A 12,963-nucleotide genomic window follows, 5' to 3' on the forward strand; every position below is an offset into this window, starting at 1 on the left:
AAATCACAAAACTGACCAATTACGTAGTCCCAGAGAAAAGAAAATTATCACTTGGGTATCGTGAGTGGTTGTTTTTGCTCGAATATATCCTACCAATAGACCTAATAATTAAAAAAAATTCTTGGATTTTTTAAAAGAAAAAAATACTATAACTCCATTTCGTTATATTGATGCAAATTGAAATATATTTAGTTAAATAGTTTATTATACTATCAAGTCATTTATGTTGTTTTACAAGTCAGGTTGATGAAAGCGAAGCGCCTTGTCGTAAATTAGAGCATTTGTTTACACTGTGCATAATAGAGAAGTTGGACCTGAGCTGACGTCACTTCGCCCCAAGCTATACCACCGGACTTCACAAAAACAAAACAAAATGTCTGACCCCAGTTAGAAGGAATAATCATGGTTTTTTATTAATTCTAAAATTACGCGTTTTTCATTTGTTAAAGTGTCAGTATGTGTTGGTGGTCCGGGTATGCATCTTTCCAACACATAAGGCTCTTCTTGGAGTTTAGTCTACTTTTAAAGAATAAAATTCAGTGGGGGTTTAAAGACCAGTTAGTTAAATAAGTGGAATTTTGCTATGACATGTCATTTTTTCTTGTAGTAACTTACGTGTATGCACGTACAGTTTGGAATGAGATCTTTGGAACTTGATTGAACATGGTTTCAATTTTGTGCATTAATCATATTGTGTACCAGCATTGATGGAAGAATTAATGGTATTACATTTATTTGAAATGATGTCTGTTAAATGTAATTGTTGTGTTGTTAACCGGGCTCGAATTTAACGGCGGCAACAACTGCTGTTAGTGTCATATAAACTGCCGTCGGTTGGGGGCGTCACCGACGGCACTTTTGTGCCGCCTAATAAAAATTACTGCCGTCGGTAAAGCTCCTCACCGACGGCAAATTGTATAAACGTGTATGAACATTATCTTCCAGTATTTAGTACGACCGTTTGGGTCCTTGGTGGAGTTAATGGGCATTTAGTTAGTACCAAACGATGGAACTATATTTAGTCATGCGCGTACCCTGTGTTGTATAATATACGTTCTCACTGCATTTTGCCTCCTCACTTTCGTATTATGCCCCTTTTTTCACGTTTGGCAGCCCCATTTGTGTTTCTGCCCCACTTTATTTTTCGGCATCTTGTTACAGCACCCAGCTTCGCTATTTCAAAATGCACACTTTTCTCTAAAAAAACAACCCATCTATCAGTCTGGACATCAAAGGAAACAAGCCGCGTCGTGTACGAAAGAGCAACTTACGAAAAACTTCAGTAGCTTACGGCAGTTACCGTAACGTAATTTAACACTATGTTTTTTTAACAGCGTATCCATTTCTATGTTTGATACACACAATAACAGTTATATTTTATTTTAGCAATGAAAACATTTTATTTTTTACATTTCGACAATCTCCGACTGAAAAAAACCCACCTATTTGGTGCCAAAGTTGTCACGTGATCAGAACGGTCATTCTGTATTCTGTAAAAGTAAAGTTTCTTTTATTTAACGATGCCACTAGAGCACATTGATTTTTTATCTTATCATCAGCTGTTGGACGTCAAACATATGGTCATTCTGACACTTTTTTTTTTAGAGGAAATCCGCTGTCGCCACATAGGCTACTCTTTTTACGACAGGCAGCAAGGGATCTTTTATTTGCACTTCCCATAGGCAGGATAGCACAAACCGTGGCCTTTGTTGAACCAGTTATGGATCACTGGTCGGTGTAAGTGGTTTACACCTACCCATTGAGCCTTGGAGTCGGTATCTGGATTAAAAATCCCATGCCTCGACTGGGATCCGAACCCAATACCTACCAGCCTGTAGACCGATGGCTAACCACGATGCCACCGAGGCCGGTTTTGTATTCTGTGTCCGCTAACTCGTGTCTGATATTTTAACCTCAATTGCAGATTTAATTGGTTGTAACTGGTGATTTTTACTTACTGTCATTTGTTTATTCAGCAATTCCTTATAAAATATTAGAAATAGTTTAAAAAAAACAAAAACAAAATTTTCTTCAGGTTTTTGTTTGTTTGTTTGTTTTGTTTGTTTGTTGTTATTTTTTGAAATGGTGAGGTGGGGGGAACGCGCAGCCATCCTCCTTTAGCGAGAACACTGTATACAATTTAATGTCATCGATAGAACAATTTTCATGTCATATTCACCGAAAACTTGGGCAACTTTTCTCAGAAACACCAGGTTCCGTTAAATGTTAGCTTATGTTACTCCATGATTCCATTTATAATAAATTCTTGTTTATTGAAGTTTATTGACATAAACTGAAGAGATTTGACTACATGTACATACAGAAAAATAATCTTTCAGTCATGTTTAATTGCTGCAAAAGCCAGTTTAAAAAAATTGCCATCGGCATACTCAAAATTGCCGTCGGTGGGGCCTTTCACCGACGGCAATTTGTTTTTCTAATTGCCGTGGGTGATAAATTCTTACGTTCGAGCCTTGGTTAACATTGGTCTGGCCCTAAAACAGACCAGACCTTTTCACTGGAGAATGCTTACCACTGGAAATGTCATAAAATTCTCAAGTAAGAGATTTAAGTAGGATTCCGTATTCTAAAAAATCTTTTGTTAGACAGAAATACTTGACATTGATAGAAAGCGGTACCTTAGCTTGCTTTTCTTTTCAGACAATATAAACACATTCTATGTTATAAGCACATTTACAAGTATTCACATGTACTTATAGGTTCAAATGTATTCTATCATATGTATAGTAAGTACGCTATTAGCATGTACACGTATACACCTATTCGTACAGGTAAACACGTTAATGTGATGATTATATATGTATTTGAGTATACAGTAATATATTGTTTTTTACTCTTATTGGAGAGTAACAACATCGCTGTATGATAATCAGGTTTGGAATGCAATAATACCGGTGTGTGATCTCTAATTACATCAGTTAGGAAATGAGTTCACCCAACCAGGTGCAGTCAAAAGGTTTTTAGAACTAGATATCAAAGTTTGGTACACCATCTGAAAGGTTGTTCTTTCATACAACTATCTATCAATAATAGAACTCATCTTTGTATGTTTAGGTACGTTTGCTTAGCTACCGTCCTAAAACATGCATGGATTTAACCAGACTGGTACAAAGAGCCGTCATCAAGTTTCTCACCAAAGAAGGTGAAAGAGAATATGGTAGGTGATACTGATCTATTCCAGAATATGAATACATTCCTTCTTCATACCTGGTTTGTGGATAATGAAAGTTTGAAATGTGGTGATTGATGGGTCGGCCAAAAGAGTTCTATTTTGCTGGCCTCAGTAGTGTGAAGGATGATTGCATTCACAAGTATTGTACAAACATTTAGTTTGTCAACACGTTTAGTGCCTACCTAGTTCTACTTAAGTTTTAGCTGCCCCGCTTATAAATATAATAGGCAAAGAGCGCAACTGTGATTTATGGGAACTGTCGTGTCCTTGTAAAAGTAAAAAAAATTACAGAAAGAAAGAAATGTTTTATTTAACAATGCACTCAACACATTTTATTTACGGTTATCTGGCGTCAGACATATGGTTAAGGACCACCGATTTTGAGAGGAAACCCACTGTCGCCACTTCATGGGCTACTCTTTCTGATTAGCAGCAAGGGATCTTATTTGCACTCCCCACAGGCAGGACAGCACAAACCATGGCCTTTGTTGAAACAGTTATGGATCACTGGTCTGTGCAAGTGGTTTACACCTATCCATTGAGCCTTGCGTAGCACTCACTCAGGGTTTGGAGTAGGTATCTGGATTAAAAACCCATGTCTCGACTGGGATCCGAACCCAGTACTTGCCAGCCTGTAGACCAATGGCCTAACCACGACACCACCGAGGCCGGTTAATTTTGTACAGAGAAAATGTTGAATGTCTCGATTGTTTTTGTCTTCAGATTTGTAACACACACACACTCACTCTCTCTCTCTCTCTCTCTCTCTCTCTCTCTCTCTCTCTCTCTCTCTCTCTCTCTCTCTCTCTCTCTCTCTCTCTCTCTCTCTCTCTGTCTGTCTGTCTGTCTGTGTGTGTGTGTGTGTGTGTGTGTGTGTATGTGTTTAATAGTTTTGTGAAACTTATAGTCCATACACTTGTTTAATTCTGTCACTTGTACTTTATTTCTTGAAGAGTTTTGTTGTAGGTGGTGGTTGTTGGGTTTTCGGGGTGGGGTTTTTTGTGTGTGTTGTTGACATGTTTTATTAAACTAGTAAAACTGAATGTTATTGTTCCTTGTTATTAGTTGGTCTTAGCAAATCAACACATTTTAATTACAGTTATATGGCATCGGTCATGTGGTTACGGCCACATAGATATTTAAAGAAAAAGCACGCTGTTGCCACTCCATGAGCTACTTTTCAATTAAGTAGCAGCTAATAATCTCTTTTATGCACCATCCCCCAAACAGTATAGTACATATCACAGCCTTTATTACAACAGTTTTGGAGTAATGGCTGGAACAAGAAATAGCCCAATGGACCTACTGACGGGAAGGAAGAAGTGTTTTATTTAACAACGCACTCGACACATTTTATTTACCGTTATATGGCGTTGGACATATGGCTAAGGGTGTATACTACCAAATCAAATCCCATAGACGACAATAGTAACATATGTGGTTAAAACTCCTACCTGCAACGTATCAACCGACATAAACGCCACGGATATAAATACTACCACCCCTTACACTTAAAGTGAATCAGAAAAAAATGGGGGTCAAGCCGCTCGTTTCTGAGATAACGGATAGCGTCTATGACTACCCTAGTTTCGCACAAAATTCCGAGTACTTTTTTTTACAGGCACCCCATACATGTTTCAAGCACAAGGCTACTTGACACATTGGTACTAGATGAAATAAAATTGCAATTTTTTTTTACCCAGATGAAACTATTATTTTTTACAACCAACACAGTCACATTTATAACCAATCACAGGACTTGTGGTGTTCACTTCTCTATCAAAAGTTGGGTGCACCTCGAACTTTGACCCAGCCGGAAGTTATTTGGTTTAGTACTACCTTAAGCACCATACCATTGTGTCCACAGACTTGAAATGAAAATAAATTTTCAGCCATGAGGGGGCGGGGGGTGAGTTCGACAGATTGGGTGGATGTCGTCCCCCCCCCCCCCCCCCCCCCCTTCGTCTGTCAAATGTTTTGAAAAAAAACAAGTGACCTGAGATTCATTCTGACAGCATCATGAGTCAACATTTCAAGGTTTGCCCTGAAGAAATCTGTCCACAATCTATAAGATTTTAACAAGATGTTGCTCTGTGTCACGTCATTTCCTCTGAATGTTTTTGGCGATAGCGTATAATGGCTGATCAACAGTGAGCACTGGTATTTGGTCTGGATTGACACTAACCGTGATCGGTTGGGTGATATTCATTCCATGCTCGACCATAACGGCTGAGAGTGCATCATCTCGAAACAATGGACGTAGAGCGATAATTGCAGGAGGCTTGGGTACAGACACCTGTAAGCTGGCAAAATAGGCTGACCATATGTTGATGTTCACCAGATCATTTTGGTTTTCATTAACCAATTGGTCACGAGTTTTTGTTAGAATGACATCAGGGAGCGAGATGGTGGCACATTATTATATGACTTTGGCAATGACTTGATAGATTTCGACTTTGGTTAGGCTCTCTTTTCAGGAATCTTCTGAAGGACCCAAACAACACCAGGATTGTCATTTGTGATATGCTGTGTGATTAATAAAGCTATGCGATGGAAAGAATCACGACTTGATGTGGATGACGGGTTGTGATCTATGTTATCGATGTTTTCAGTGGTTAACAGTTCCTCTCTGAGGGTTGAAGGACAGACACTTCCCTCATTATTATATATGTCGATTACTCTATTGCAAAACAGTTGCAAAACGCTGTCATATGACATCGACAGACCTTTCTCAAAGAGAATGTCAATGAGATCACGTTTATGTGTTCTGTTGTGAATGACTAGGCCAAAAAACAATGGGAGAACATCACCGCATGGACGTCACCAATTTCTGAAAACCAGAGAAAATAAGTCATTGAATGTACATCATTGCTATATGGTGCATGTTTAACTTATAGAGTATCATTGCAGTAGTTAAAAGTCTGGTTCCTCTTCTGCTTGTTGACGAGAAACATCATTATTACTAGTATGTTTATCTATATAAACATTGTGCATGACCTGAAATGTATGTTAATATCAGTCTTATATTACAATTGGACTCTGTTGAAATGGAACATGAAGATGACACGAGACACATTGGTTTAGCAAAGTGGGAAGTGCAAATACGTACATTAAGGTGACAACTTATTGTTATTAGCCTTTGGGATTTTTCTTACCATGAAGATCTCTGTTATGATATTTCATATGTATCCTATTGGATTCCTTGACCTCAGAAACATAAGCACAGACACCAAGATCATGGTAATCGGGGCACTTAGAGCCGTTTTATGGGCAAAACGTGTTTTGTGGCGGCCATTTTGATGTGTCCTAACATAATGTCGCCCCAAACGTCTGGTAACATTAGATTGTTGGGACGATATGACTGACTGATTCAACTGCCCGTTAATGTCGGTCCGTGTTGCATGTAGACTTAATGTCAAATGTCGCCCATGTAAAGGCACCGTTGGACGGACGACAAGCATATACTTCAAGAGTGTGATACCAACTCGTAATGTTACTTACATTAGGTGTTCATAATGATATCAAACATGTACAAGGCTTTTCCAGTTGGTATTGGGATGGGATGAGCTGAAGTAAGGGAGTGGAGCTAGCCTGGGGAGCTGGAGAGATCGTCCTTCCTTAAGCTTTATTTGTTAATGTCATTGCTAACATAATTTACAAACGATCGATGTCACTAGAGACGACATAAGAGGGAAGATGTAGCAATCTCTGTAGCCCCAGTACTCTGCCGTTCGAGAGATAGACGGACGTTTGGACGGTTGTGATCGCTCTTTAGTAGATATAAAAATGTTGGAAAAACAACAAAAAAACTAAGGTTATTTACAGTTTGTAATTCCAATGAAATCGAAGATGAATTCCATTTTATACTGCAATGTCACCGATATAATGATCTGAGACAAACATTTATTAAAGCGTGTTATTACAGTCGACCTAGCGTTTTTAAGATAATTCAACTACTAACTATTAAGAACATTAAAGAGGTCAATAAGCTTGGGAAATATTTAATTCGAGCAAATAATTTAAGAAATAACTTGATTTAATCTAGTTTTATATTGTATAATTATATTTGTACTGTGTTTTTGACATTTACCATGCAATGTTTTATGTAAAAATCACTCCCCACCATTATACTGTACATATTGTATATAGACATGTATTTATTATGTATGCTGATGAATTGTAAACTTGAAACTTTAAACCTACGTATTTAACTAATCTAATTAAAATTAGCTCCTCTGGTTAATTACTATTACCTGTGGATCTAACAGCACCCCGATGGAGCTCATGTCCAGCTGACCTTTCATTCGACCTTACTTGCAAAATCATGCCAGTGATTTGAAAAGAATTTGAAAACACTCGGGATTATACGAAATGATTCGGATGAATTACGAAATATGCCAGAAACTAATTTCAATATAAAATTTTATATAAAATTCGTTTCAAGACGGAAAAATAACCCGTGATGGTATAGCCATACAATCTGTTTATACTAGTGTACAATCCAGAGTTTATTCCCCCTGTTATTTAATGTTGAAATAGACCAACAAGTTCGCCTATTGCATAAATAGTCTCGCCCGATATTTTTAGAATTTGTATGCTCCCGAATAACGCTATAAAAGGCGAAGTATAATTGGTCAATATTTAAATTGTTATTTATAGATGAAATGTCACCTGGACATGGTAGTCCAAGCAATGCTGTTAGATCTACTGGTAGACCAGTAGAGATAATTAAAATCAGATTGCGTATTTAACCTGATCATTATTAAAAGAGGGTGCTTTCAGGCCTGGTGCTTATAAAACCTTTAGGGCCGATTTCATATGTCTGGGTTTCGTAACGCCGGGTTATATCAAAACCTAGGTTTAACACTGGTTTACGTAAAACGCTGAAAAACGTGATCAAAACCTTCACATGTGTATGTTTTACCCATGTTTGCAAAACCACGATTTCTGCATGGGCAATCTAATTAAAATTAGCTCCACTATTACATGTGGATCTAACAGCAGCCCGTTGGAGCTCATGTCCAGTTGACCTTTCATTCAACCAATCAAAACCTTACTTGCAAAATCATGCCAGTGATTTAAAAAGAATTTGAAAATATTCGGGATTATGCCGAGGGTATATGAAATGATTCGGGTGAATTACGAAGTATGCCGGAAACTAATTTCAATATAAAATTTTGTATAAAATTCGTTCTAAGACGGAAAAAAACCGTGATGGTATAGCCATAAAATCTGTTTATATTAGTATACAATCCAGAGTTTATTACTGCACTTTTCCCCCTGTTTTTTTAATGTTGAAATTAGACCAACAAGTTCGCCTATTACATAAATAGTCTCGCCAGATATTTTTAGAATTTGTATGCTCCCGAATAACGCTATAAACGGCGAAGTGTAATTGGTTGATATTTGAATTGTTACTTATAGATGAAATGTCACCTGGACATGGGAGTCCACGCAATGCTGTTAGATCTACCAGGGTAGGCCCAGTAGAGCTAATTTTAATCAGATTGCTGCATGGGTTACCTGCAGATCTGGAAGGGGACATAATCGAGGGATAGCTTACATTTCATCACTTTGTAATTGAAACTCGTTACCGGTATTTATTAGCTTGGGCGTACGAGATGGGAGATCAGCTACCTCCTCCCCCCACAGTCTGGGGCAAACCTTCGTATTCGGCCAAAAATGATGGAGATGGTTGGGCAAAATGACAGGGCGACCAACCTAATGGAAATGTTTTTCCGGAATTCAAAAATATAAAACATTATTTAAACAGCACCATATTTGACATATTTAAAAAATAACAACAACCAAAGAGATACATAACAATAAAAAAAAAAAATATTTATTGGAATGTTATGTATTCAACAATAAAAGTATAAATCAATCCACATAAGTGGCAGAATTTTTCTACTTCCTTTTTAAGCATAGCCCTACTTTATGGCTTGTCTAGTTTACAAAACATGATAAATATATTCCATCAGTGTAAATAAAGTTACTATACCTGGTACTGCATTTAACAGCATTATTACACACACACACACACAGAGAGAGAGAGAGAGAGAGAGAGAGAGAGAGAGAGAGAGAGAGAGAGAGAGAGAGAGAGAGAGAGAGAGAGAGAGAGAGACTGACAGACAGACAGACAGACCAAACATAAAAAATTCATCACCAAAAAAAAAACCCACACCTAAAAGCCCCACTTTATCAGCAAATAGTGTAGTACAGTTTCACTCCCACCTACAGATAGTAATAAAGTGACAAACCTGGGACCAATGTTATTTTTATGTAGGTACATTGCCACATTTGCACTATTTCATCAGTGGGATCGAACTAATTTGAGGTAAACGAAATAGGGGACGAAATGTCTGGTACCCACATTAAGACTGGCTATCGTTCTGTATTACGCTTACATTACTATTAGAGTATCACTTTTCGCGGCAAAATCTAACAATGGTTTGTAAAAATTTAAATTTTTTATAGTTTAACTTACTTGAATAAAACAAGATCGGTAGGTATATTAATGTCATGAATGTGTCACAGATTACTGGTAGCCAATAGCACGTGAAAGCATACGAAATGAACTTAAGAAGAGAACTGTGGATCCGGTTTTGGGTTTTTTTTTCGTACGATCGCAAGTGTTCTGTTATATGTTCAGGTTTTTACATACCGTGGCGAAGTTGCATGCATCGCCATAGAACCGATGTCTGTCCGTGGTAACTGCTATATGATATTTGAAATATATTTAAAACGAATGCATAAACTACATAACAAGTAAAACAAATTTCATACATGGCTTCATTTTACTCGATTGTCAAAAACATTTTCATTGGTCGGCTGTTGACAAATACAACCAATAGACAAAGGTCTTAGTAATAGTACTGTATTGAGATAGTAATTGTGTACTACTGGGGAACACCGGAAATGGGAGGAATAATAAAAAACGGCAGACTTCCTGTTGTATAAAACTGTCATGGTCTGTTGGTCATTGCTGGATATGTTACTGTACGTATCCCATATATTAAATAAAGCCATTCAGCCAGCGGCACATAAGATGGTGTCAGAAGAAACTACAGAATTTTATTACTTCTGAATTTGATGTTATTTTGACCGGATGGCCTTCAAACCACCATCTACGTTCGATTTTCAGTCACCGTGTGCGTGGCCGGAATGGCGCCAGAGGTTTTCACGCTACAGAATTGCAGCAAAACTGAATAAAGAATCAAATGAGGTTCAAATAAACACTCTTTTGTATGTTATGGGAGTTGAATCGGAACAGATCTACAGTCATTTCCAGTATGCAGACGGGGAAGATCGCACTAAATATGATGTTGTTTTGGGTAAGTTTGACGGTCACTTTATACCCAAGAAGAATGTAATACACGAGCGTGCAACTTTTCACCTGCGATGTCAGAAAGAAGGAGAGACTGTGGAACAGTATGTTCGAGTACTTTATGACTTGTCGCAATATGCAGTTTCCCAATCGTGAGGAATGCATTAGAGACAGGCTTGTTTTGGGACTGAGTGATGAGGATATGTCTAAAAAACTTCAACTCCAAGCAGAATTAGACTTGAACACGGCAGTGACATTGGCTAGACAGAATGAGGAAGTCAAACAGCAGTTACAGCAGCAAAGAGGCGTTTCTGTGAATTTTGTTCAGAGGAAGCAGCACGGCAGAGACTGTCGACCTTCGAGTTACAAACGGCAATGGGAAGACAAAGGTAATTCTTGTGGAAAATGTGATACTTCTCACAAGAAAGATGCTGGTCCAGCAAAAGGAAAAAAGTGTAACAAGTGTGGTAAACTGTCTCATTTTGCTAGAGTTTGCAGAAGTGCTAAGAAAGTGGAGGAAATCACAGTCACAACGACACAAAATAGTGGTCAGTCATTCTTTATTGGGTCTGTGCATGCCAGCGATGAACCTCCATGGAATGTGGAACTTGAAGTATGCGGGAGGAAGATCAGTTTTAAGATTGATACAGGAGCTAACGTCAATGTTATCAGAAAAAGTACTTGGGTTGCCCTGGGTAGACCTGTCCTGCGTACTGCTTCAACTGTAACACTCGTGAGTCCTGGAGGCAAAATGGATGTTCGTGGTCTATTTAACACCCAACTTAACAACATGCATGCAGTAGTTTATGTTGTCGATAACGAAGATAGCCATAATCTCCTCAGCAGAACAACTGCATTCAAGATGGGTTTTATCAAGCGTGTCGGTGAGGTCACATTTGGCTTGGTCAAATGTCAGCCAATAAAAATAAAACTCAGAGAGAGTGCTACTCCATATAATGTCAACACAGCCCGACGAGTACCAATTCCCCTGCTTGAAAAGGTAAAGAAGGAATTGGAGAGAATGAAGGAAGGTGAAGTAATAGAGGAGATAACTGAGCCGACTGCGTTTGACACGGTTCAAGGCACAAGCGCGTTACACTCGGGGTAAGAATTTGTATGTGGCAGACACCTTGTCACGTAGCCCCATGAGTGAAAATCAGCCAGAAGAGCTTCACGATGATGTTATAGCCTATGTTAATGCAGTCACATCATCATGGCCGGTTTCTGATGTATTCTTGGAAAGAATCCGAACAGACAGAGAAAACGATGTTAATCTAAAATCTGCTGTTCACTTCACTATCTCCGGTTGGCCAAAGTACAAAGATGATGTACCGCTAGCAGCCAGAGACATGTTTACTGTACGTGGAGAACTCAGTGTTGTAGAGGGAATACTAGTGAAGGGGAATATTCCATTTTCCATGAGAGGGGAAATCCTAGATCGTATTCACGATGGTCATCTTGGTATTACCAAATGTCGTGAGCGTGCTAATCAGTGTGTGTGGTGACCACAGATCAGCAAGCAGATCCAAGTGAGGGTGGCAGCATGCAGATTTTGTTTGAAGAAACAACCATCACACTCGACTGAACCACTTCTAACGACAACCTTACCAGACCGTCCTTTTCAGATGATAGGTGTAGACATTTGTGAGTTTAAAGGAAACCAGTACCTTATCACTGTTGACTACTACTCGCGATACATCGATATTGCGTTTCTCTCTCAAATTACATCATTTGCGGTGATCTGCAAGATGAAAAATGTTTTTGCTCATCACGGAATCCCAGAAATTGTAGTTTTAGACAATGGCAGACAATTTGTGAGTGCAGAATTCAGGAAATTTGCAATAGATTGGAATTTCAAACACGTCACAACTAGTCCGTACTACCCACAAGCAAACGGGGAAGCGGAGAGAGCCGTACGAACTGCCAAAGAGATTCTTAAACAGGAAGACATGATCCTCGCTTTGTTAATCTACCGCGCAACACCCATCTCAGCACTAGGAATGAGCCCAGCAGAGCTTGTTTATGGTCGGCGACTCCGAATAACCCTGCCGTCCATGCCTTCAACCCTTGTTCCACGCACTATTGATTATAGCATTGTGCGTGGGCGTGACAGTATATCCAAGATACGTCAGAAAAAGTACTTCAATCGCTGAGCTCACCCTTTACCAACACTCAATCCTGGAGACCAAGTCCTTGTCAAGTGTAATGGGGAAAAAGGTTGGAAACTGCCTGCAGAGGTGGTTCAGCAGTGTGCCCCTAGGTCGTACATAGTGAAGACTCAAAAGGGGGAATTCAGACGCAAACGAAAACATTTACGTTTGAATACAACAGTAAATAATCCACCTGCAGAGAGCAAGCTGATGACTGACAGCAACAACATTACTTCAGATAAGATGCCTTCTACCTCAGTGTAGAAAGGGACGCATACACCGGAGGGCACCGA

At 38.8% G+C, this 12,963-nt stretch overlaps 1 protein-coding gene across 1 annotated transcript; it reads left to right on the forward strand.

Annotated features, from left to right (window-relative positions):
* Nucleotides 1-12,145: 12,145 nt before the first annotated feature.
* On the forward strand, nt 12,146-12,673 carry LOC121391587 (uncharacterized protein K02A2.6-like). Its single transcript, XM_041523166.1, has one exon. The coding sequence runs from the start codon at nt 12,146-12,148 to the stop codon at nt 12,671-12,673; it is 528 nt and encodes a 175-aa protein (XP_041379100.1).
* The last annotated feature ends 290 nt before the right edge of the window (nt 12,674-12,963 follow it).

The sequence above is a fragment of the Gigantopelta aegis genome, unplaced genomic scaffold (assembly GCF_016097555.1).
Source record: "Gigantopelta aegis isolate Gae_Host unplaced genomic scaffold, Gae_host_genome ctg2694_pilon_pilon:::debris, whole genome shotgun sequence".
Classification (NCBI taxonomy): Eukaryota; Metazoa; Mollusca; class Gastropoda; order Neomphalida; family Peltospiridae; genus Gigantopelta; species Gigantopelta aegis.

Bases quoted from the DNA above. Each gene is read 5' to 3' on its own strand.
- LOC121391587 (XM_041523166.1), top strand. From the start codon at position 12,146: ATGATAGGTGTAGACATTTGTGAGTTTAAAGGAAACCAGTACCTTATC.